Raw genomic sequence first — 27133 nt, forward strand, 5'->3', positions numbered from 1 at the left:
TTGGCTAGAGTTGCTTTTGTGGCCACATCCAATACAAAGGAGATTAAAAAATGTGGTCAAGTTGTATACCTTGGAAGATATAAAAAATTGGCAGTCTGTGTATAAAAGTACTGTCTCTTAAAGATTTCTTGTGATCTTTTAACAACCCTGTGAAGTACATTGGAAAAGGACTTTTTTTTTAAATCAATTTAAGTTTAAGAAAATGAAAAATTTAATGCCCTGCCGAAAATTACTCATTTCGTAGTAACCAAGCCAGATCAATAATCAGGCTTTCTGTCTTTTAGTCTAATGTTCTGTTTTTCTTACTTTATATAGCCCTGTCATTAAAGAACTTTGCTACTTCAGAAAACAATAATCCAAAATTCATTTTGACTCAATAACTATTAGTATTTGAGTATCATTGTGGTTTATTAAAGCTTAAATTCTTTGTTATTTCTATTCAAGGAGCTTTTTCATTTTATTATAGTAGGACTTCCAATAAGTAGTTACCTATATCCAGTTCTCCTCGCCTCCCTGGGCATACAGGATTACTACAAGTCCCATCCTCCTTTCAATTATTACTAGGCCTAGAGATTACTTTTAGCCAGTGGACTGTAAGTGAAAGTCTGTTGGCACTTCCAAACCAAGATATTTAAGAAAAAATGGAAATTCTCTGTGCTCTTTCTTCTCATGGCTCAGAGGCCCAGGTAGCCATGGTTTGACAGGGTTTAAACTCAAGACAGATGCAGCCTGGATCACTAAGAAATCTCATGTAGGACAATTACCCTGGAGAGTTGCTTGAATCTCATCAGACTTTTTGTGATGGAGAAATAAAGGTTTATTTTGTAAAGCCTCTGAAATTTGGGGTGTTATTTGGTACACCAAACTGAAAACACAACCTGTTGTTGTCGAGTCGATTCCAACTCATAGCGACCCTATTGGACAGAGTAGAACTGCACCATACAGTATAGTGTAAATATACTAAATATATATATATATATATATATATATATATATATATATATATATACACACTAGCTTCTAAAATCCTGTCGATTAGCTTATCAAGGGTTTACTGTGCTAAGAGTTTTACATGTGTTATCTCATTTAATCCTTACAATACATTGAGTTAGAAATTTAAATTCTCATTTTCCTGTTGAGGCCATTGGGATTTAGTGAGGTAAAGGAGTTTTCTCAAGGTCATACATCTAGTTATTGGAAGAACCAGAATCTGAAACAGATCCTTCTGCAAAGATCATGCTCAGTTAAATCAATTGCCAAGGATTTATTTAAAATATTACTGGTATATTTATATAGTAGTGTTCTACCTAAAGCCTTATGTTTACCAAAAACTAAATATATGTAACTTAAAATCAGCAGAAGAGCTAAGAGACATTTTCCTTATATACTTTTAAAAGATAAATTAAAAAAAAAAAATGTGTCATGCTTGGCTTATACATCATTTCTATTAAACCATCTTCCTTTCCCTCTGGAATGATAAAAGAATAATTTGAGGCAAAGATCTCTGAATATAGAGAAATATTTTTGAAATATCACAACACATTGTTAATTTCAATTCATATATAAAGTTGAAATTGAAAATTGGTATGTCAGCAAGAGTATAAAATACATACTCCTGGCTTGAAATATATGAAATGCTAACATTTTTCATCTCTACTTGGAATTTCACAAGTTGAATTCCTCCCTCTTATTGTAAATTAGTGAGTAATCCTTGCACATTGTAGCTCTTAATTAAAAAAAAAAAGATAAAAAGAATATTTTCATTGGTTACTTGATCTGTGTTTACTCAGCTATTTTAGACAACTTTAAAGAGTTTCAAAACACGATAATCCCACTTTTTTTTCTTTCCATTGTTGGTAGGAATACCAAGCATATTCAAAGTTTAAATCAAAGTTGTGCTTGATAATGTCTTTCTGGGTACAGTGAAATGTACAACTGTTATGACTGACAGTTCCTTTCCTCTAAGATATAATTATAGATAATCACATAGCTTTTAAATAAGTATGTATTAGTATGCTGGGGAAATATTCTTTCATTACCTGTAAATCAACAAATATTTATTGTATGCCTACAATATATGCCAGGTGTTATTCTAGGCCACAAAGACAACATGTAAGAAAACAAATATCTTCACTCTCATGGAGTTGGTATTCCAGTTGGAAAGTGAAGGGAAGACATGACTATAGTCATTGATTTTAGATCTACAATAAATTATGGAAGCGTGATTATTGTGCACAGAAATGCTCAGAATGAGCCCATCTAGTACTTTTCATTCAGTTGCTTAATGTCCCTGCCTCACTTGTGCCATAAAGCAGAGATACAAGGAATTCTTAGTAGATAAGCTGTGTATGCATTTGATTGCTAAAATAAGTAGGACTTACATATCTCCACTTACATGTCAGGGCAGCACCACTATTTCTGTATCTCAATATGGTGGGGCTCTGCGCGATTTAGTGAAATCCCAGGAGACATTGCTGAATGACAGGTAGCGTAAAGGCAAACTCCTAGAACTTGTTTCTACTGAATTAAGCTCTTTTCAAAATATTGTAGCCTCATCCGTATTGCCCTGAAGAATTGACCTCCTGACTCAAACCTTTCTCTCCAACTCTTGCTGAAATTTCTAAAACCAGCTGTGTCTTTCTCATTTGGGCATGTTCCTCATACAATTTCTAATCAGTGATGCTCCTTTCCCCTCCTAGCCTATTTTAGTATCTCAAATGGCAATTTCTAAGTAAAAGATAAATTTACTCTCAAAATAATTATTTATGAAATTATGGTGCTTTTGTTAGTTGCTATTGAGTCAGCCGCTGACTCATGGCATCTCCATGTGTTACAGAGTAGAACTGCTCCATAGGGTTTTCTTGGCTGTAATCTTTTTTTTTTTTTTAATTGTGGTTTAGGTGAAAGTTTACAGGTCAAGTTAATTTCTCATTAAAAATTTATATACATTTTGTTTTGACCAATTGATTGCAATCTCTACAATGTGACAGCATGCTCCTCCTTTCCTCCCTGTGTTCCCTGTGTCCATTTGTCCAGTTTCTGTCCCTTCCTGCCTTCTCATCCTCCTTTTGGACAGGAGTTGCCCATTTAGTTTTGTGTATTTCATTGAACTAAGAAGCACATTCCTTGTGTGTTATTTTTTGTTTTATAGTCCTGTCTAATCTTTGTCTGAAAAGTGGGCTTCTGGAATAGTTTCAGCTATGGGTTGACAGAGCCTCCAGTACCCATAGTTTTGGAAATTCCTCTAGTCTCTGTCAGAGCAGTAAGTCTGGTCTTTTTATGTGAATTTTAATTCTGTTCTACATTTTTCTCCTACTCTGTCCAGGACTCTTTGTTGTGATTCCTGTCAGGGAGGTCATTGGTAGTAGCCAGGCACCATCTAGTTCTTCTGGTCTCAGGCTGGTAGAGTCTCTGGTTCATGTGATTCTTCAGTCCTTTGGGCTAGTATTTGTGTCTTTGGTTTTCTTCATTTTCCTTTGCTCCAAATGGGATGGGACCAATAGTTGTATCTTAGATGGTCACTCTCAGGCTTTTAAAACCCCATACGCTACTCACCAAAGTAGAATATAGAATATTTTCTTTATAAATTTTGTTATGCCCACTGACCTAGAAGTCCCCTGAGACTATGGTCTCCAGGCCTCAGCCCCAGCTACTCAGTCCCTCAAAGTGTTTGGATGTGTCTGGGAAACTTCTGTGCTTTTGCTTTGGTCCAGTTGAGCTGACTTCCCCTGTATTGTGTGTTGTCCCTCCCTTCACCGAAGTTGACACTTATCCCTAGTTAGTGATTTTCTGTTCTTTCCCTACCCTGGTAACTATCAAAGAATGCATTTTTCTGTGTGTAAACTTTTTCTTGAGTTCTTATAATGATGGTCTCATATAATGTTTGTCCTTTTGTGACTGACTTATTTCACTCAGCTTAATGCCCTCCAGATTCATCCATGTTGTCAGATGTTTTGCAAATTCATCATTGTTTTTTATCATTGCATAATATTCCATTGTTTGTATGTACCACAACTTGGTAATCCATTCATCTGTTGATGGACCTTTAGGTTGTTCCCATTTCTTTGCTATTGTGAGTAGTGCTGCAGTGAACATGGGTGTACATACGTCTATTTGTGCGACAGCTCTTATTTCTCTAGGGTGTATTCCTAGAAGTGGGATTGCTGGATTGTATAGTATTTCTAGTTCTAGTTTTGCTTTACAGAAGCAATTTGCCAGGCCTTTTCTTCTGTGGAGACACTGGGTGGGCAACCACCAAGCTTTGGGTTAGCAAACCACTTGTGCCATCCAGGCGTCTTCATAAATATTATACGGTACAGTTAAAAAGTGTTTTACAGATTTCAAGTATCTTTTACCCCATTATTCCATTTCTTTTCTCATAACAGATTCTTAGCTCTGTATTACAACTTGGGAAACAAAAGCTTGATAAATTTAAGACTTGCCAAAATTCAGATCATAAATTCAGAACAGGATTTTTTTTTCTAATCTAAATAAATTACTATTGAAATGAATATTTGTCCAGTCTCCCAGTTGTAATAATAACTTCCTCAAGTAAGTTGAACTAAAAAATTAAAAAAAAAAAAACTTTTATAGCTTTGTTAAAAAGTTTTCTCAAGAATATAGAAGTATTACTTCTAGGATAAACAAATAGCTGTCCCCAGTAGAAGATACTGTGTACTAACTGTTGTCAGTGGCCGTCACTCCAGAGGTGACTGCTCTTAATGCTTGTTTTCAAAACATTTGGAGGAAATACAAAATGAAAGCCAGCTCAACAGTATAAGCAGTTGTTATTCTGTATACATGTCCCTGCTTCCATTGTCAGACACTGTTTTCAGAGGGTCACCAAGAATATTGTTCTTAATGTTTATGATTAATGACTTTGTATAATTTTTTTATAACCTCATAGATCTCAAAACAAATTTAGTAATAATTAAAATCAAAATATTAAAATTCCATTTAAAGTGAGTCATATTAGCCTTTTTTACTAAGAAGAGACAAATTAGTCTTCCTAAAGCATATGTTATTAAAGACAAAAATGTGATTTCACTGACTTACGATTTTCACAAGCTCCCTACTCCAAAGAACAAACTTCTCTATCTGCTATTTAAGGCTCCACATAAATGTCTCTTCTGTTTAGTTCATTGTCCATATTTCTCTACTCAGTCCATGCGAACTTCTCTCCCTTATACTGCTGCATACTTTTTTGTCTCTGTTCTTTGGATTTGTGCTATTCTTTCATCGTGAGATGCCTTTGATTCCTCTCCAAATATTTAAACCGAAACTATGCTCCAATGTCAATCTCAAATATTCCACTTCACCATGCCTCCCCTGATCCTTCAGTCCGTAGCTATCTCACTATAGCTTCTTCTGGGGGTTGTCAGAGTTTTCCAAGCTGTGGACTACTTTTGTTCAAGAGATAACATACAGAGAATGCTAAATGAAAATGCATTTAAAGCCATGGTGAAAGGGAGTTCTGTGTCTATGTTGGTTGTAGGATTCTCTGATCTAATAAATGTGGAAAAATTAGTGTTAATCCAAATTGAACAGACTCCTTTATAGGAAAAGGAGCACTGGTGGTGCAACGGTTAAGCACTTAGCTGCTAATGGAAAGGTTGGCAGTTCAAACTCCCCTAGCGGCTCCATGGGAGAAAAGACCTGACCATCTGCTCCTGTAAGGATTACAGCCTAGCAAACTCTATGGGTCAGTTCTATTCTGTCACCCTATGGGTGGCTATGAGTAGGAAATTGACTCAACAGTATATAGCAATGACCACTACAACTTTACAGGAGAACCTGTGACCAAAGCCTTCAATATATTGATGAGCAATCTGAGTTTCTGAGAGGAGGGTGTATCAAACAGATATTCTCAAGCTTCTTTGATATTAGCTTTTTTTTTTTTTTTTGAGGTACACTTATTAGCACCTCACTGGACACAGTTTAGGGAATATTGGTTTGGTGAAAAGCACAAGAACTTGGAATTCAGACAAATGTTAGTATAAATCCTGATTTCAATACTTATTGGCTGTGTGAACAATCATTTGAATTCTGAGCTTCTGTTTCTTACCTATATTATAACAACACTAATCTCCAAGATTATTATACGGATTAACTGAGACACATGATCAAAACCAAAAAACTAAACCCATTGCTGTTGAGTTGTTTCCAACTCATAGCAACCTTATAGAACAGAGTAGAACTGCCCCACAGGGTTTCCATGGAGCGGCTGACCCTTTGGCTAGCATCCAAGCTCTGCTCAATAAATATTAATTACTTTTACTCTATAGAATCACAATGAAAATTTTTAGGTCAATATTTAACATTTTTACATTGTTTTATGGCTATACAGGTAGTCCTCATCTTAGGACGAGGTTCTGTTCCAATAACTCCATTGTAAATCATTCTGGTGTAAGTAATATACTTTTTTTTTTTTTTACTCTTCATTATTATTGCTTTTTATTATCAGTATTTTTATAAATCCAGTCTTTATTTTTCTTCGGGGATTGGGAACATTACATATAAACAGCTGCATATAAACATCTAAGAATGATAGTAAATTATGTGCTGCAACATTACTAATGATAAGATGTACAAGAAATTAAAAAAACAGATGGTTATTAAGTAAGGTTCATCATAACTCAAATACATAAAAAGTCAGGGACTACCCGTATATGTGTCCATACCCATAGTTGCCGTAGAGTTAATTCTGACTCATAGTGACCCTACAGGACAGACTAGAACTGCCCATAGGGTTTCCAAGGAGTGGCTGGTGGATTTGAACCTCCGACCTTTTGGTTAGCAGCCAAGCTTTTAACCACTGTGCCACCAGAGCTCCAACTCATAAATTTATTTAATATGCATTAGTTGGACAAATATTTTGTGCCAGATCCTTTACTGAAGAACACAGAATGCATATGACAGAGTCCCTATACTCATAGAACTCTTATTTTTATCTTAGTATTTGAAGAAAACTTAGGAAATAAGTGAGTCATCTTTATGCCTACCTAGTTTTTTTTTTTTTTTTTTTTAGGGAACTAACCTTCGAGTTAATTCACACTCATTCTGACTCCAAGTGTGTCAGAGTAGAACATGCTCCATGGAGTTTTCAATGGCTGGTTTTCAGAAATAGAACACCCAGTCTTTCTTCTGAATTAGGAAACTATCACACAGTAAATAAGTGCTGAACAACTATGTTCACCAAAGAAGGCAGCCCATAGGAGGACAGGGACTTTATCTGCCTTCCTTACCATTGTATCCCCAGCATATAGAAGAGGGCTTAGCGCACAGCAGAGTCTCCATAAATAACTATTGGATGAATGACTGGGCAAAACTAATAGTAAGGTCTACAATTTATAATTACTCAGTTGACTAGATCTCCAAGAACACATTGTTATCCCCATACTTATTCTCAGTAATATTTTTTTTATTTTGTTAAAATTATTAAGGAAATCCATGGAATAAGGAAACAAAGGAACACATGTGTTAGGTGTAGATAATTATTGAGAATTATACTTTCTAAGAAAAGGGTGAAAATATATATTCAAACACATATAATTGCTTTAGTGTTTTATGGAAATACTTAGAGAGTTAATACATTTGTTAACTCAGTGGAATGTGCTTTGTACACTTCCAAATTAAACACATTGCTATCATGTTTTCATGTGTTTACAAAGTTGCTTCTTTATATTCTAAAGAACATTGAAACCTGAAAGTCAGAGGTTAATTATAGGAAGCATTTCAGTTCACATTTTGGGCTCAGAAAGGCATCTTGGCACAGAGATTCAACAGGTTTTCATCGCCAAAGTTAAGAATAGAAATTAAGTGATGAGCCAAAGCTGGTAAGACTGATTTCTGTCAGCTCATTACAATTCTAAATGAAAGAGAGAGAGATTTTTCATACCACCACCCCAAGTATCCTTCAGACTTGCAGCTTTCAGTGTGATGGTGGTTGGAAAGTCAAATAAAAAATAGGACAACTTATTCTCCTGGGAGATCCGAGAAAGGAGAGGAGAAAACAGTGTTCGGATTGGCAGAGCAGGTATGCATCACTCTATTTTAATACTGTCTTAGAATTAAAATGTCAAGTCTGTAGGGGAAAGCTATGCATTCATCGATGCTTGTCATGTAGCTTTCTAGGAGCATTAGAAGTCACTCCACCCCAGATACACAGTACAATGAGTATTTTCTCCTCAGGTCTAGACAAAGCAAAAACATAAACAAAAATACAACAAAACACACTTCCTCATTTGGCACACACTGTCAAACAGAGCCAAGTGACTAGAAGTTACCACATAAAAAGGAATCACGTCAATGACCGAGATATGAAATGCTTCTGTATAAATCCCTTGAGCCATTTAGACCCAGCCATATTATTCTTTAACCTTTGGATAAATACATCCCAAAGGGAAAAAGTAGCTTTAACAAAAGTATACTCATAATAAAACCAATATATCAGTAACTTGCAATTCCCAACTACACAAAAAATAATCTTAGTTACATTAGATAGCCTGTTTATGTATTAAATGTTATATTAAAAAATCATGGACATTTGAGAGAACAGTTGGTAAATTATGTTTATGGTGTCTTCCTACTGCAGTTTGAAGGAGGTTGTCAAATTACTTCATTTAAGCTAACACAGTATCTTTATTATGAAGTCAAGTTATCATATTTTGATTTATTTAGGTGAGGGTTATAACTTGCTAAAATAATTATCAGTTTTTAATGGTATGACATCCTTTTAAATAATGATGGTATTATTTAAGTGATTTAATTTACGTTAAGATGTCTATGACTGATATGTTTCATATTTTAGATCATATTAGTGAAAACTAATAGGATTCAGCTCTGGAAGAAAGCATAAAAAAGAGACCACAGTAATTCAATAAAATGTTGTAATATATTCCAGAACATCCCTACCTGCTGCTTTGTACATTTCCCACCAACCCATGTCAGAACTATGAGCGTGCTCTAATGAGATTTTGTAGAGTGACCCCTGCAGCTCTTTACCCGATAGGGAGAGTGCAAGAGGACGTGGACTTGCCAGGCCTGCTCAACATGATGCCTCAAAACTTCCCTTTGCCATCTGAAGATAAAGTAATAGTGAGGAATGAGAAATACGACTCAAGCCTACATAACACCTAAATTGAATGTTGGCTTAGTATGTTTTTGGTGAAACATAGAGGAGTTATCAGAACATGCCAATTGATGACTGTATTTTTAATAGTGTTTTAAGTTGATACATGATTTGTGAGTATGACCTGATGAACAAGATGCTTTTATACAATAAATGAACAGCTTAAGGCTACGAGTGATACTGGATCTATCTTTACATTTCTAGAAAAAAACATACCATCTGATGTTAGGGGACTTTGAATAAGTATTTGTTCAACGAACAGGGCTCTATGGATTAAATTTCTCAGGGATTATCAGTATTGCTCATGGGTCACCATAGAATCGGAATCAATTCATTGGCAACTAACAACAACATCAATATTGTTTTAAATAATTGTAGGATTCATCATATATCTGTGATCACTTTATAATAATCTAGAAAAACACTTTTTGTGGTGCCTGGCTTCTATTATGAAATTACAATTATACTAAAGATAAGGAATAAAAGTCCATTTACCAGGCTTTATTGCCATATTCATGTATGACTTCACAATGAGCCAACTGGAGGATCTCACTTGCACTTGGATTTCTCAGATAATTTGAAACTCCCTGTTACAAGTGTATGCTTATACTCATTCTGAGACTTCTTGATAATTACCTTCCTGCACCCTGACTCCCAAAGCACAGTGAATCCCATCGTAAAAGCAAATTACTGCAAACTTCAAACAGCATGCATCCTTGAGGTGCCACTATTAAAGGATGCACAGCAACGGGAAATCTTTGATGTTATCAGACATGATGGAAAATACACACTTGTATTTGAGTTAAGTCCTGTAGAACTAAGCATTGCCTCCCTTACATAATCTGAAACCAATTTCAAGTTCCCAAATGTCCTTCAAAGCAGGCCGCCTTGGAAGTAATGCTGATGGCACTTCAAATTTCAAGGCAGCTCTCTTTGCCGTCTTGAGACTTCAAGCAGATTTGAAATTTTACTTTCAAAGAGAGAAGATTTTACCTAAACCACTAGGCTCCGGTTTGATGAGCAAAATGTCATAGGTAATGAACTTACCTCTGGTAATATAATGAAAGATGGTATGTAACCAAGTAGGTCAGAGTCTAAATAATGCAGCTGATGCTAGGGAATTCTGGTTAAATATTTAATGTTTCAGTTCTTCCTGGTGCTTATGTTGTTGACCAGAAGTTGGAATGTAAACTTTGGGCCATAGGACAGGACAACTGTCCACAACTGTAATTAATCCTCCTTCTCCTGAATGGAGTGTCTGTGAAGCTGAATACAAAATTGGTGTGTGCTCCACGCCAGCACCCACAGGGAGCCCTGAGCCACACAATTCAGAACATTCATCCCATGAATAATCCCTGGAGCAGGAGGGTAGGTCTGTGGCTTCTTAAAAGGCTTCAGATTTGTGGTCAGTAGAAACATCCATAAGCCTATTTGGGCTCAAGAATATAGTATATCTAGTGAAGTTTCTCCCAGCATTTAATTAGGTTTCCTGTAATTGCTTTAAATAAAAAAAATGGGGGTGGGGAGAATGGAGAATGAAACTTTAGGTTATCATCTTGGGACACAAAATATTTGTATGTGGTTTTAATATCCTGAGCCCATTTGTTGCTGCTCTGCATTTTAGAAAGAGCCATTATGGTCCTAAGGAAATATACTGCAGGTTTATCAGCCCTTTGGTGACTGTAAATTTACTACAACAACCTTAAAGGAAGAATTTCGTTTCCAGTAACTGAATTTCTGCATGAAGGAGGAGGAAGGTATAAACAAGTAAAACAGGGAGGGAGATGGAGCAGAGAGAAGTGAATAGGGAGGAGGGAAAAGGAAGGAAAGAGCAGAGAGAGAGAAGAGGCTGTGCTCCATATTGCCACAGATTTCTAGATATCAAAACAATGAGAAGCATTACAGTAAGACAGGAAGATGGAAGGCCTGCGCTGGGAGCAGTTAAGAGCAAGGAAAGTAGTGCTATTTGTTAATAGATTAGTATTGTTGCCTTGGAGATTGCTGTATTCATTGGGCATTGGCTAAAATAATATACTAATCACCTTTTCATAGAGCAATGAGAAATTGGGGTATGTTAATTCTTTTTAAAATGGCTACTGTGTCAAAATAAAAGGATTAATAATTTTCAGAAATGTAAAACAATTTTAAATACACTTAACGGTATAACTAGGAGTTCCTGGGTGGCGCAAACAGTTAAGCACTCAGCTGCTAACCAAGAGGTTGGTGATTCAAACCCACCCAGAGGCACCTCAGAAGAAAGGCCTGGTGATCTTTATCCAAGAGTTCACAGCCTTCAAAACTCTATGAAGTACAGTTGTACTCTGCAATACATGGCATCACCATGCGTCAAAATCAACACAATGGCAATTGGTTTAACAGTGTAACTATAATGAATAAACTTTTGAGGATAAGAGTTATCCCTTCAGGGTCTTGCCCTGCCTTTAAATTACAAAACCCACTTTGCTGGGCTTTATTCAAGTTTAGGCATTCTTTAATCGACCTAACTAAGGCCCTAGTAGCTCCTATGACTCAAGCTCCATTAACTCGTAATAGGAAATATTGTTTACTCCCTCAGTAGGATAGGTTGTACATCTAATGGGAGGTTGATCATTTCCCTGAGTGCCCTTTCCAATTTGAACATTTCCTAGGTCTTAGGTTGAGTTCTCAAATACTCTTCATTAGAGCCTCCAGAAACCACAACCTCTCATGTCACCTAGGATAAAATATTTTAAGACATCGTAACCTTTAGGAACTTGTTAAACCTTAAAGCATGATCTAGGAAATAAACGCACCCATATTCACTCACTTACATATTTCCTTGTCCCATTTATGTTGCATATATATTTTCATTATCATCTGATCATGCCATCTACTTGCTTAAAACATTTTAATGACTTTCCACAACTCTCAGAATTAAGTGCAGAATCTGAAACATAGTGTACAGGAGTGGTTCTCAGACTTCAGCATACACCATAATAGTGTGAAATGCTTGTTAACACAGACTGCTGTGCCCCATCCCTAAAGTTTTGTATTAAGTGAGTCTGGCTATGAAGTCCAAGAATTTGTATTTTCTATAGATTCTCAGTTGATATTGATGAAACTGTTCTGGGGGCTATGCCTGGATAACTGGTATACGAGACTGTATATCATCTGGACCCTTGGCGTGTCCTACTTTATCCCATGCCACTGTTCTCTGTATCTAGTGCTCAGCTTCTTCCCTTGGCTTCTCAGTCTCCTAATTATCTTTGCTGCTTGTTCCTGTATGCGCTATCCCTCTCCTCCATGTGAAATATGAAAATAAAATTCCAAACTAACTCATACTGGAGCTTTCATACTAAATTGGGTTCCCTGTTACTCTCATTGTTCCTATGCTTCTTTTTCGTAGAATTTAACACAATAAATAATAAAGTGTATAACCAGCTGTAAATAAACATTCTCCTCACAATAGTATAAGTGTATTAAGAGCAAGATCCATAACTGTTACTCATCAGAGTCTCATGAGTGCCAAGTACATTAATTTTCTTTCTTTAATTGCAATAATACATATGTAACAAAAAGACTGCCATTTTAACCATTTGTAAGTGTAAAATGACTGACGTGTTTCATTCACCATGTTGTTCTACCATAATACAGTATATTCTGTATAATAAGTGCTTAGTATTTGTTGAAAGAATGAATGAACGAATAAACAAATAGTACAGAGCCATAACTTTAATCATTTTTACTATGCCCATAGACTTATACTTGACCCACAGCAAATTCTCCTACTCCCTTAAGAGACCTCTACTCATAGTTCTCAAAATGGAGACTATATTCTAGAAGTTTCTGTACTCATTCTCCAGAAAAACTGAAAGTTGACCACAATAGTTAGGTAATTCCTTTTGCTCAGGGTAAAGAGACCTATTGTAGAGAGACTCTCTAAAACAAGCTTTGGAACCTCTAGGTACAGACCTCCAGGATGATGATTCCAGATTCTTCATTCAATTTTTATTATTTGGGATTACATAATTCTGTGAAATAAATTCCGATTACTTGCATATTCTATCTGGAAGTCACTTTACCTTTGACATGATTTTGGTTACATTACAATTACAGAGAAATATTTAGGTTTTCAAAATATTACTCATGAAAAACCTTAGTCATATATTCTTTGGATAGGCTAACAGAGGTTTGTTAACTAGGCCTAATATTCCTTCCAAGAAAAGCAAATTGTCTTAAAAATCAAAACAATCATTAAAGTAAATTAAAAAAAAAAATGTTAAATAATCACCACATACTTATAAAGTGCTAGATAATATACTAATGAAATCTAATATTTATATGTACATATGTAATTACATATGTAGATATATAAAGTTATGATTTATATACTTATTTTTGGTGTATAAAATAAGTATATGTGTGTGTGTGTGTGTATATATATATATATCTCTTTCTCAATTCATGTCAGATTTAGGGAGATTTAGGTTTTATAAAGCTGTGTACCTACAGTGGGTATCTTACCCACAACCTATATGATTGAGGTAGAATCCTTAGAAGATGTGAAATTTACGTTCCTGTTTGAATGAATACACAGCAGGAGATAACTTGGTGAAAGGTGAATATTAGTTAAGCAAAGGGGAAAGGTGTAATTTTGTGCAACAGAAAATCCACTCCACTGTCATCTTCAAATGACTCCAGAAGATTTGAAAAAAGCAAATAAGAGGATGAAAGAGTTGTGAGTAAAATAAGTGGAGCCAGAGGAAAATCAGAGGAGATAAGAGACAATATCTGGGATGTTGATATATGACTTCCAGAAGAATCATGGAGGACAAAAAAGATGCCCTAGATGTTTTATATTTCTTTAGTGTATGTCTTCTCCTGAATTAAAATTTCCTGTGTCTTGTTAGGTCTTATTGTCCGGGAAGTGAGCATTGAGATTTCGCGCCAGCAAGTGGAGGAACTCTTTGGGCCCGAAGATTACTGGTGCCAGTGTGTGGCCTGGAGCTCAGCGGGCACCACCAAGAGCCGGAAGGCCTACGTACGCATTGCCTGTGAGTCCTTGCATACTGACATCTTAGCTTTCAGAAGCTGATGGAAAGCCAAGGATAAAATGGGAAAATTTAGACTCTGGCTGTTCTAGCATCAAAGAACCCTGGTCTAACATCCTATTCAAAAACTGCTCCCAGATTTCTGCATTTGAGCCACACTTGCTTCTTAAGCCACCGAAATGTCATTTTCTTTTCTGTTTCAAGGCACTATTTAGTTTTTCTTTAGGGATATGAAAGAATTAGTGCTACCTTCAAAAAAAACAGGTTATGGGAAAACCGAATGTATTTCCTCAATGAGTCTGTTCTGCCAATTTGTTAAGACACTGTTAGCTAGTTTTGCTATTTGAAATAGCGATTACTCAGATAAAGCTTCTCTATTTAGTTTTAGAATTGTTCTAGTGCATTGGCATCCACTATTTCACTATCTTCCAGGCTGTTGGTTTTTAGAATAATCATGTTCAGGGAGAGGTTAAAATGTGACTCACAACATAGGGTTCCATAATCAAATAAATGAGTAAATATGGAAAACACTCGTCTTGACAAATTAAAGAGATATGTTCATTGTGAAACTTCTCAGATACTTTAATACCCCGATGTGTATATTATCCCCAAGAGGGAGATGTAGCCCTCAGCTCTCCCTACAGAACTCTTTTCTCAATAAATACTATCCCTGTCTTCAGTAGCATGAATGTAAATAACCTGTCTTAAGGTTACATATTGAGAAATGTTCTCATGTATGAGATCACTGCAATCCAAGATATGTTTTATTATCTGAGCCCCCTTGCATCTGCATTTTACTAAATTCCATTTTGTGATGGATATCACCATCACTTACATCTAATCTGTCACTCTGTCCTGTCAATCCTGGCTCTGATGCTTCTCCCAATTCTCTACTCACCTCTTCCTTCTTATCTCCTTAATCTTAGATCAAAACCATTGCAGATACTTCTGACTTCGTCTCCATGGCTCAAGTCTTTTCCCTTTTCCAAGGCTCCCACCTTATTATCACAAGTGAAATCTTCCTAAAACTCAGGTTTCATCTCACCTCTCCCACACTTAAAATTGTAAAGTGGTCTGTGAGACAAAGTGAAAATTCCTTAAGATGTCACATATAATATGTTATGACTTACATATCCAATGTATGTTTTCAGCTCCAACCTCTAAGGATTTCTACACTCTAGTCACACTAAATTAGAAATACTTTGATTTCCATGCCTCCCAGCTATTGTTCAAACTAAAGGATTTCCCCCTTCTCTTGCTGTGCATCATTTTTTAAAAATTCATTTATTCAATCAATATTTAGAAGCATTTTCTCTGTTCTAGGGGCTTTGGAGGTATCAGGGATGGTACCAGTAACAAAACATATATGATCCTTGCCCTCCTGGAGCTTATGGTCTGGTGAGGAAAGGCATACTCTAAATAAAAGAAATAATAATCAGGTATAGAGAAGATGGTAAGTGCTATGAAGAGAAATAAGGCAGGGAAGCTGGGTATATAATGCTGGGGGAGGGTGGTCAGGGAAGGTCTCTGGAAGAAGTTGGCAGTTAAGTAAACTGGAGGAAGGGAAGGAAGGGAATCAGGCAAGGGAACAGTACGTGCCACAAGTTCAAATGGCCTAAGGCTGGAGCATGCTGGTAGGTTCCAGGAAGTTCAAGGGCCGGAGATGGCTGGAACAGACTAAGTGAGAGGCAATTCCTAAATGAGATGAGAGAGATAAACCTGGAGATGAGGGTGAGGGCAGTTGAAATGAGTAGGACCTTGTAGGCATTGTGGCATCTTTGGTTTTTAATATGAGATGGAGACACTTAGGAATGTTTTCAGCAGAGGAATTCATGATCTGACTTCCATTTAACAGACCCACTCCTGGCAGCTGTGTGAGAATAGGTCACGTGAGGCAAGGGTAGAGGCAAGACAACAGTTGAAGGGCTACCTATGAGGTGTTGGGCTGTCGCACAGTGCAAGCAGTGGAGGTAGTGAGAATCCAAAGATTTCTCAGGCAAGTTTATTGAAATGTTCCACATCAGTCTCTCCTCTCTCAGCATATGTAAAGGAAATGGATTCTCCATGAAACACTCTGAAATGGAGACCTGCATACAGAAAGTGTATTGAAGAGTGCTTTTAGGAACAAGTGAAGGAGTAGAGGAGTGAAGGCAGCAGGATTGGGCAGAGGGGAAAAAATGAGCTACAGTGCAAGTAAAACAAAGGCTGATCTATAGAGGGCACAGGGCTCAGATGGCCCTTCTGAGTTGCCCGGCCTTGAGGCAAAAGCCATGGGCATGCCTTTATTCCCTCACCCCACATAGACTGGTCAACAAGTATTCTATTTTCATTGACTTTTTTTTTTTTTAATAGTATTTTATTGTATTTTTGATTGAGGTTTACATAGTAGTTTAGGTTCCCATTCAACAATTTCTACACAAGTTGTTCAGTGATGTTGGTTACATTCTTTACAATGAATGAATGTTCTCATTATTGCCATTCTGGTGGTTCTGTTTCCATTAATCTAGTTTCCCTGCCCTTTACATTCTCATCCTTGTTTTTTGAAGTAATTGTTGACCATCTGGTCTCATATAAGTGATTTTTTTAAAGGTACACAGTTCTTATGGGTAATATGCATTATTTTTTGAGTCAATTTGTTATTTAGCTACCAGGTGACCTCAGGGGTTAGTTTTGGTTCAAGATTTGAAGAGTTTCTCAGGGCAATAATCTTGGGGAGTCCTCCAGTTTCAACCAATCCACTAAGTCTGTTTTTCGTTTGTTTGTTAGGAATTTAAGGTTCTATTTGACATTTTTCTCCCATTCTATCAGGGTCCATCTATTGTGGCCCTGATTAGAACGGTGAGTAGTGGTAGCCAGGCACTGATCTTCATTGACTTTTAATGAGGATTATTGCTCTAATATTTGTACCATTGACCCTTATGTCCTTTTACTTCTAGAAAAAATTTTAAAAGACTCCTTAGTCCTGGCTCAGGATATTGATAAATATAATGTCCTATATTATATATATATATCATCCTATATTCCTATGCTCCAGATAAAAGTTAATATATAAATATAAATCCCAGTCTTTCTCTGTGATATATCCTATAAAACTTTGTTATTTACATCTTGGCTTTTAAATGTAGTTTGACATTTTCAAATAGTAATAAAGCAAACTCTTCTTCTAGGAAGAGAATAATTTACCCACAGCACCTTTTCACCCCCATGAAATAAAACTGAAGAGCTATTTGCCTGTAATTCTATTAGTAACTAAAGTCACATGTGTGTGACCATTGGCTAAGGAACACCATCAATGTGTAAAGACTTACTCATATAAATTTACATCATGATGGGAAAAAACTTCAGGCTCTCTAGTCAGGGCTGACTCATACCAAGCAGGTCCTTTCTACTGTTGCAGAAAGCTTATGGATTTTTCTAGGCTGCCCTGCATCAAGTGAGCTTTGGTGCCCTGCGTAATAATACTTGACAGAAAAAAGGCCATCATATAAACTTCAATTAAGGTTTAATTTTATCTCAGGTGAAGATAACCATGATGCTAAGGTTAAATAAGTGCAATTACCTCTCACCTAATTAGATTTATGCTCATTAGGAGTATGATGGAGGGCCCATAGTTCTTTCCCAAAAAAGGTCTATTACCAGAGATTCATAGAAGAGAATGAATGTTAACTCTTCCTATATGTATTTGTGTGCTTAAAATAATTGATACATTCAAACTATGTGAAATATAAAAACATCTTTCTGAGGGAAAATAGCTTTGAGGACGGAGGGAAAAAATGGAAATATGAAAGTTAGGATTTAGCCAGGGATGAGTTGAGACCATAACTTGCACGTTTACTAGAGCGCAGTGCTAGATTTCCTAGGTGCTGAAGCTCCCATGGCAGAGAGAAGTATCTTCTGAGAGAGCTCAAGTGGACACCATCATGACTGTCCCAGGTAGAATCCCTACGGTAATACAGCCACCAGTTTCATGGGCTGTTTCTTCCAGTGTCCCTTGATATAGGCCAATTCCAAGAGAATTCCAAGGTCAATTGGAGAGTTCCACGGTTAAGGAAGGAAGATGTAATTAAAGCAAAAAATTAGCACATATTGTCTTTCTTCAGGAAATGTCTTGGTTTTTAATATCACTGTTGCTGCTGTTATTGTCGTTGTGTTATTTGAGGGAAGGAATATAACGTGAGAAGAGCAGGATATTGGGGTGGTTAAGAGCACAAGGTTTAGGACCAGATTGGCTTATGTTCAAATTCTAGTACCGTAACTTACTAATGTGACTGTGGTCAAGTTACTTAACCCCTCTGAGCCTTAATTTCATCAGCCATGAAATGAAAATGATAGGGTTATTTTAAGATTAAATGAGATGAAGTTTGCAAAGCTTGAGGCTTAGTGCCTAGCACAAAGCATGTGCTCAGTGAGTGATAATAGGGCTCATACTAACAGATATAATAATGTAAACAACCGTATATATGTTTTTATATATATATATTTTTTTTTTTTGGAAGCCCTGGTGGTGTAGTGGTTAAGTCCTATGGCTGCTAACCCAAGAGGTCGGCAGTTCGAATCCACCAGGCACTCCTTGGAAACTCTTATCGGGCAGTTCTACTCTGTCCTATAGGGTTGCTATGAGTCGGAATTGACTTGATGGCAGTGAGTTTGGTTTTGGTTTGGTTTATATGTATATTTTAAAATGTACTGATACCAAGCAAACTTTAAAAATTAAAAAGCCTCTCCTTTTTTACCACTTCATTCTCTAACACATGTTCTGGGCCTGGGTTGTCAATCCTAGAGGTTGTAATTCTCTTCTGATTCACATAAAATTAGGCTATAATTTTTCCCCATGCTTGAGGGTGGAGGAGAACTCCATAGGGTCACCCTTCTCCTATAGTTCATGAGTTATAGTGGGATTCAAATGCATTGAGAATCCATCTTCCTGGGAATGGCAGGTTAGTTCTTAAGGATTTCCTCTTTATCATGTGTGTAAACCAGTAAATCACAACCATCATCACAAAGGCCACTGGCTACAGAAAAGAGTAAGATAGTTCCTGGAAAGAATATTAAAGTGATCAGGGGGCCCTCTTTGCTCTCTTCCCACTGCTCATTTGTCCTTTCTCTGGGATCAGAACTACCTTTTGAGCTACATGTGGGTTTAGATCAAGCCTTGTTCGTATTTGTGACTCTATAGTATCTAGGAAGGAAACCTGGTGGCACAACGGTTAAGTGCTCTGCTGCTAACCGAAAGTTTGGCTGTTTGAACCTGTCCAGCAGCTCTGCAGGAGAAGGACCTAGCAATCTGCTGCCAAAAAGGCTGCAGCCTAGGAAACCCATGGGGCAGTTCTACTCTGTCTCATGGGATCACTATGAGTCGAAATCAATTTGACAGCATCTAACAACAACTCAGTATCTAGCACATTGTCTAGAATAGTGATGTCCAATATAAATATAATGAGAGCCACATATGCAATTTTCTAGTAGACATGTTTTAAAATGTAAAAAGAAACAGGTAAAATTTATTTTAATAATGCATTTTATTTAGTTCAGTATATCTAAATTATTATTATTTCAACCTGTAATCAACATTAAAAACGTATTGTTTAATCTTTTAAATCTGGTGTGTTTACGCGTTCTCAAACCCTAAACCCATCACCATCAAGTCAATTTGACTCATAGTGGCCCTAGGAGACACAGCAGAACTGTCTGTACGGTTTTCAAGGCTATAATCTTTAAGGAGGCAGACTGCCGCATCCTTCTCCCACGGAGTGGCTGATAGCTTCAAACCGCTGATATTTTAGTTAACAGATGAGCATTCAACTGCACCACCAGGGTTGCCTTTACATTTACCCAAACCAAAAACCAAACCCATTGCTGTTAAGTCGATTCTGACTCATAGCGACCCTAAAGGACAGAGCAGAACTGCCCCATAGGGTTTCCAAGATAGATTGTAATCTTGAAGGAAGCAGACTGCCACGTCTTTCTGCCATGGAGCTACTGGTGGGTTCAAACCGCCAGCCTTTCAGTTAGCAACTGAGCACTTAGCCATTGTACCGCCAGGGCTCCTTTTTATACTTACAATACTCCTCAGTTCAGACTAGTGACGTGTCAACTGCTTAACAGCCACATGAGGCTAAGAAGACAGACAGGCTCTAGAATAATGATAATGATGTACCAGGCACTGTTCTAATCACTTTACGCGTATTAGCTCATTTGATCCTTACGACACTATGCTATGGGGTATTATTATTATGTCCATTTTACAGGTGAGGAAATTGAGGGAAATTAAAAATCTTGACCAAGGTTACACACCTGAGGAGAATGGGAGTTTTAACCCAATTAGTCCTGCAACAGAGTTCATGCTTTTAACTAACATGCTGGATGCAAATAAGGAAGGAGGTGACAATGAGTTCTATGTCAGGCGGCAGTTAGCAAAAACATCTTATTTTCTGCATATGTAATGCTTATAAACTCACTGTAATCTATAGTACAGAAGTATAAAAAGACCTTGGTACCTGCCTCTCTGTTGCTTGGTTTGTTCTAACCACACCAGCTTCCTTGTTTCTAGAATGCCATAACTCATTCCAGATTCAGGCTATTTGTAATAGCTATACCTTCTCACCTATTGTTCTCCTAACTCTAGGCATAAAGCATTGATGGTGTGGTGGTTAACAACTCAGCTGCTAACCAAAAAGGTCAGCAGTTCAAGTCTACCAGCCACTCCTTGGAAATGCTATGCGGCAGTTCTGCTCTGTCCTGTAGGGTTGCTAAGTCAGAATTGATTCAATGGGAATTTTTTTCCCCCCCACCTCTGAGCATGGCTCACTTACTTCATTCATGCAGATCTCTGCTGAGATATCACCTCTTCACAGGGGCTTATTTTGACCAATTTACCTAAAACACACTGTCCCCAATCCTGTCACTCTCCCAACTCCAGGCTGCTTTATGTTTCTTGGTGTCATTTTTCTTCATCTTTATTTGTTTTCTTTTATGTTGACTGTCTCCCTCACGAGAATATAAATTTCACAAGTGCAGTGTAGTGAATTGAATTCTGTTCCCCAAAAAGATATGTTGAAGTCCTAACCGCAGTACTATGAATGTAACCTTATTTGGAAATAGGGTCTTTGCAGTTGTAATCAAGTTTACGTAAGGTCATACTGGATTAGGGTGGGTTCTAAATGTAATGAGTGGTGTATTTATAAGACTAATGAGAGGACGATTGGAACACAGACAGGGACTTTATTTTCATTATTGCCGTATTCCCAGTGCCTAAAAATAGTGTCTGCTGTTAAATAAATGAAGATATAAATAAATGGAATTAAATAAAATTGGATTGAAAGTATACTATGGGGCAATGTGATGGTATTATTCAACAGTTATTATTTGTTCATTTAGTGCAGCTTTTTTATCGCTCCAAGAATTCAAGAACATCAGGTAATCTGGAGTGATTAACTCTGTGTGTCCCCTACTCCCAGCCCCCCTTAGATTCTTCTGCTTATTCTCCTTCTCCATAACACTTACCAACTTCAGACCTACTATATGTGTACTTACTTGTGGTGTTTATTGTTGGTGTTCTACCCACACCCTCATTAGAAAATGAGCACCACATAGGCAGAGATGTTGTTTGGTTTGTTCACTGATGTGTCCAAACTGCCTGGGAAAATACCTGGCAAAGTTAGGCACTCAAAAACAATATTGTTAAGGAATGAACAAATGAACATTTCCATGGTAGGAGTAATAGTATCTCCAATTAAAAATATACTCAGCCTTGTGAATTATTTTGTTGGTTTATATATATGGCCTTATATGACTTTATATAGTATTTTTCCATTTTCTGTCTAATCTACTTGGCATTAAGAAAATTTTAATTTATGCAATTTAACCAAATAATGCATTTCTTTAACTAGGCATTCCAAAAAGTTTAGTTCATAAGTGAACAGTATCTAGCACCTCATGCCAAAAGTCTTAATAGATCTCACTAGGGTTCCCTGCATCTCAGGATAATTGGCTGTTGGGGTACATTCCTGAGCTGTGACCTGATCTTTTGTGCAACCACTAAGGCTCCAGTTAACCATTATAAGTTACAGAGGCCATATCTGAATTGTTGTATTGTTGTTGGTGGTTATTGTCAAGTCAGTTTCAACTCATGATAACCCCTTGTCTGTCAGAGTAGAACTTCTCCATAAGATTTTCAATGGCTGATACTTTGGAAGTAAGTCGTCAGACCTTTCTTCCAAGGAGCCTCTGGGTGGACTCAAACCAGCAACCTTTCTGTTAGCAGCCGAGCTGATTAATCAATGTACCACCTAGGGACTCCCATTTTGAATTAGATGAGATTTGTTGCATCATTTAGACTTTTTTAGATGAGAGAGAAATTAGCTATATATTTTTCTTTTATTGAATATAAATCTCAGCAGCTGGATTACATAGTTCATGATAACATTCCTGTTTCACGATTAAAAACTGTAAGACATACCTGGTTTCGTCAGTCTGTATTTTTTCCAAAACATACTTGCTTTTGTGTATGGGCAGAAGTTGAATTATGTGAAGGCCCCACAAATCCATAGACATTTACTGCCCATATTTATTCTGAAAGGTAGACATCCAATTGATAGGCCACTGTCTCATAAGTCATATTTGGGGGAAATCATCTCTCTGTGTATGTAGGCAGAGCTGCTAACCCACCAGACTAAAATGTATCATTAAAGTAACATTTTATGCTATATGAAAAGGGAAGTTTATGGCTAAAAAGCTTATTTGCAAAAAGTTTGTCTACAGTCATTGTGTTCTTTTTTTGTACTCTGAGAAAAGAGCCTTAACTTTTTGGTATGTCAGTTTCCTCATCCATTAAGTTGGCATGTTTCTTATTATTTATCCCTAAGACACACCTTAAAAAAATATTGTGATGACATATAATCATTTTTTTTCTGAAACTAAAGATGCAGTGTGAATATAAAAGAGTGGCTTTTGCTGTTTTTCTTCCTTCTTCTCTGTAATGGATGTCATTTGGAGCTCTAGCTCTAAGATATTTATTTAAAAAAAAAAACAACTCTTCAGCAAGACTGTCTGAATAGAAATGTATTTGTCCTATGAATGGCCCCAAAGTCAAGAAATAAAGAAGAATGGCTGAAATTATACTTCTCTTCTGCAGGGACTTGTTCACTTGAGATTTCTCTGTTTAAATGGTCTCAGCGCAGTAAGGGATTGTGTGCCTTGGCGCAACTGAAGACATTACCAAGATTATCCTCAGCTGATTTGCTTAATGATCGTTCTAACCTCTGTCCCTGAATATGAACTAAGATATTGTGAAAGTTTTCAGTAAACTCCTAAGGGTGGACAAAAATATTAGCTCTTTAAAAAACAGAAGGAAGTTAAGATGTCATAACAGGAACAAGATCAAAATCTATCATCTTCATTCTTCCTGCTTTAAAAAAATCCTGTTATTGTTGATGGTGTGCTTAGAGTTTACCAAATGCCGTTCCAAATCTTTTAGGCATGGTAACTATTGTAGTCCTCACAACAATCCTATGTGATTGCTGTTGTTAGTTGTCATGGAGTCAATTTTGACTAATGGTGACTCCATGTATGCAAAGTAAAACTGCTCCGTAGGGTTTTCAAAGCTGTGAGCTTTCAGAAGCAGATCACCAGGCCTGTCTTCTAAGGCATCTCTGGGTGGGTTCAAACCAACAACCTTTTGGCTAGAGTTAGTCACTTAACTGTGCCAGTCAAAGACTCCCTATGTGGTAGGTTCTATTATTATCCTTACTTCGCAAATAACAAAATGGAAGCATGGAAATATTAGGAAACTTGAGCAAGTCAGGTAGTGAGGGAATAGTGAATCTAAGCTGTAAACAAACTTCTCTTTCTGCAGTCTAATTCGTCCTACAGAGTTTCAAAAACATGTAATATTTCTTAACTTTCTTATCTAGACATAGAAGGAACTTTATGTAGCTTATTTTTGCTTGTTTGTATGTTTTCGTTTTATTTTCTTTTTAAAATATTTGAGAAGGAAAGGCAAGTAAAAATAGAAGACACCATTTGACTTATGTACGTACTGTGTACCTTACCTTTAAAAACCATGGTAAAAAAACAAACCAAACCCATTGCTGTTGAGTCAATTCCAACTCATAGCAACCTTATAGGACAGATTAGAACTGCCTCATAGAGTTTCCAAGACTGTAATGTTTACAGAAGCAGACTGTCACATCTTTCTCCCATGTAGCTGCTGGTAGGTTCGAACCGCCGACCTTTCAGATTTGCTAAAAAAAAAAAAAAAAACAATTTTTCAATTCCAACAAAGATAAGATACTCTATTGCTGGAAAATAAAACCATGGCAAATTTGTAGAGTTCTATGGCTTTAAATTAGGTATTTTTCACTTTTAACAAGTTCCCAAAGCTCTGAAGACTAATATAGTTCTCCCAGTATATGCCACACTGCATTGTTCACAGAAGCTATTCCCCTCTCACATCCTGATTTGGTGATTTAAGCAGAAGTTGCTGTCTACCGTGAAAACATAATTAGCTCCTTCTATCATTTTTAGAAAAAGAAGAAAGGTACATTTTTTTCTCTTTAAGTACACAAGTATTATTACTTTATAGAATCATGGAATTATTTTATTCCCTAAAGGACCACTTTGAAAGACCATTAAAATTAAAAAAAATAATTAATTGTTTAAAAAATATGATCGGTACCTCTGTTCATTGAGCACTTAAAAGAATTAACTGAGAACTATCTAGACACTACGAAGAATATGCATCATAGTAAAGCAAGTGAAACAAGGTCAGTCTGTGTCAGGAAGTACATTACATGGCCAGCAGAAGATAACTACAACATGAAGCTTTTATAAGTACAGGATTCCCCTAGATTTACAGCCAGTTTGTCAAGACCAACTCAGTTTGAGAGACAAGAAGCTTAATTCTGGTACTTGGAGTGTGGAGTTTCCTGTGCCTCTACCCACACAACCGTCCAGCAGCTGTTGAGTTGACTTTGACTCATGGCTACCCCATATATGTCAGAGTAGAACTAACTGTGCTCCAAAGGGTTTTCAGTGGCTGATTTTTCCAAAGTAAATGACCAGGATTTTCTCCTGAGACACATCTGGGTGGACTCCAACCGCCAACCTTTCCATCAGCAGCCACGCGCATTAACCATTTGCACCACCCAGGGGCTCCCTTGTACATCTAACTCTTGGCAAATAGATAGATAGATGATAAATAGATTAGATAGATAGATAGACAGACAGACAGACATAGATAAAATCAGCAAACAACCATTGACAGCTACACTCATTTGAGGGACTGATGGAGTGGGTAGCTACATGAGAACATTCATAGAGGGCCTTTTATGTAATGGCACCATTCTAAGTGCTTCATGTGTATTACTGTATTTAATCTTTACAATAACCCTATCATTACTGTTATTATCTTCATTTTATGATACCAGGAATGAACCCAAGCAGTGGGTATGAACCCAAGCATTATGTAACACTGCTCCTTCATGTAGACCCACATCATGGTGTAGCCATATTTACATCTGAGAAAAAATTGCACCGGAGAGTGTTAAAACAGGCAAAGATGATTTTATTCAAAAAAGATTGTAAAGAAGACAAGGGAAATGAGTGAGGGAAGGGAGGAAAGGGAAGGAATTATTGCAGTGATAAAAAAGGGCAACATCACAGTGGGGAGAGAGATCAGCTCCTACTTCACTGAAGCAAAGAACCAAAAACATTTAAAAAAAAAAAAATACTTAGGGGGAATGATTACTGGGATGATAAATTCACATGGATCCTGAGAAATTTGGCAGGAAGGTGAGGAAAACATGGGTTGGGCATTCAGAGAAAGGAAGGTTGGAGAGCTGAGAAAGTGCTATGACTATTCTAAAGTTATTTAAACGGGAGCCCTGGTGGTACAATGGTAAGAGCTATGACTGTTAACGGAAAGGTTGGCAGTTTGAATCCACAAGCCACTCCTTGGAAACCGTGTCCTCTAGGGTATTGAATTCAGTCTGTTTTTTATTTAAAAAAAAAAAAAACCCTACTAAGTAGAACTGCCCCATAGGTTTCCCAAGACTGTAATCCAAAGCATATTGCCACTTCTTTCTCCCTCGGAGTGGCAGGTGGGTTTGAACACCAAGCACTTAACCACTGACCCACCAGGGCTCCTAGTATTTATTAAGGAGCTACTATTAATCAAGTCAGCTGGGTGGCGCAAAAGGTAAGTGCTCGACTACCAGAAAAAAGATTGACGGTTCGAACTCATCCAGAGGCACATTGGAAGATAGGTGATCTGCTTCCAAAAGGTCACAGCCTTTAAAACTCTATGGAGTACAGTTCTACGCTGCACACGTGAGGTCACGATGGATTGAAATTGGTTAGATAGCAACTAACAACAGCTATTAAGCACTAAGATACAGCTGACTTCAAGGAATTTTTTTAAATTCAAACATTTACTATTCAACTGGATGGGATTAGTTTGTCTTTCTGAAGTGAAATTTAGCAGTGATATATCTGGTAGAAAGATGTCAACAACTGTGCAGACACATCCCTTATCAGGAAGTTCTACACAGTGAACTCTATGCTGTGGCTACAAATGCGTCACGTCTTGGCTGCTAATCCAGAGTCCTGTGTTGGGGAGGATCATGAGGCCAAATCTAGACGCCACGGGAAAGAATATCATGATCAAGTAGCTATGCACACATGAGCAGGAAGGGGAGGCAGTGGTGCCAAATGTTTCCCATTCATACTCTAAAGGACAAGAGTTGAGCACCTATCATAACCGCTTGTAAGAGTTTCCTTCTATACCTGAAAGAGCCTCAAGTATTTGTACATGGCAACTGTAGCAATGAAGACATCAGTTCAGAAAAGAGTGTAGAGACATTTTTATCCTAGGTAGTCATCAAAAATTACAGGAATGAGAACAAAGTGTCTTTTCAGCTATAAAGGCACTATGTTCTTCTGACCTAAGTGCTAATTAATAATTTACGTTAAAATG

At 37.1% G+C, this 27133-nt stretch overlaps 1 protein-coding gene across 2 annotated transcripts in view; it reads left to right on the forward strand.

The window, feature by feature from the left end:
• The window catches only part of UNC5C (unc-5 netrin receptor C), a 428895-nt gene that overhangs the window by 264510 nt on the left and 137252 nt on the right, over positions 1–27133 (forward strand). For both annotated transcript variants that reach the window (XM_010590449.3, XM_023548521.2), the window contains exon 3: positions 14020–14163. In XM_010590449.3, coding sequence (XP_010588751.1) covers positions 14020–14163 — 144 coding nt within the window. The remainder of the gene's footprint in view (positions 1–14019; positions 14164–27133) is intronic.

This window comes from Loxodonta africana, chromosome 5, assembly GCF_030014295.1.
Source record: "Loxodonta africana isolate mLoxAfr1 chromosome 5, mLoxAfr1.hap2, whole genome shotgun sequence".
Lineage (NCBI taxonomy): Eukaryota > Metazoa > Chordata > Mammalia > Proboscidea > Elephantidae > Loxodonta > Loxodonta africana.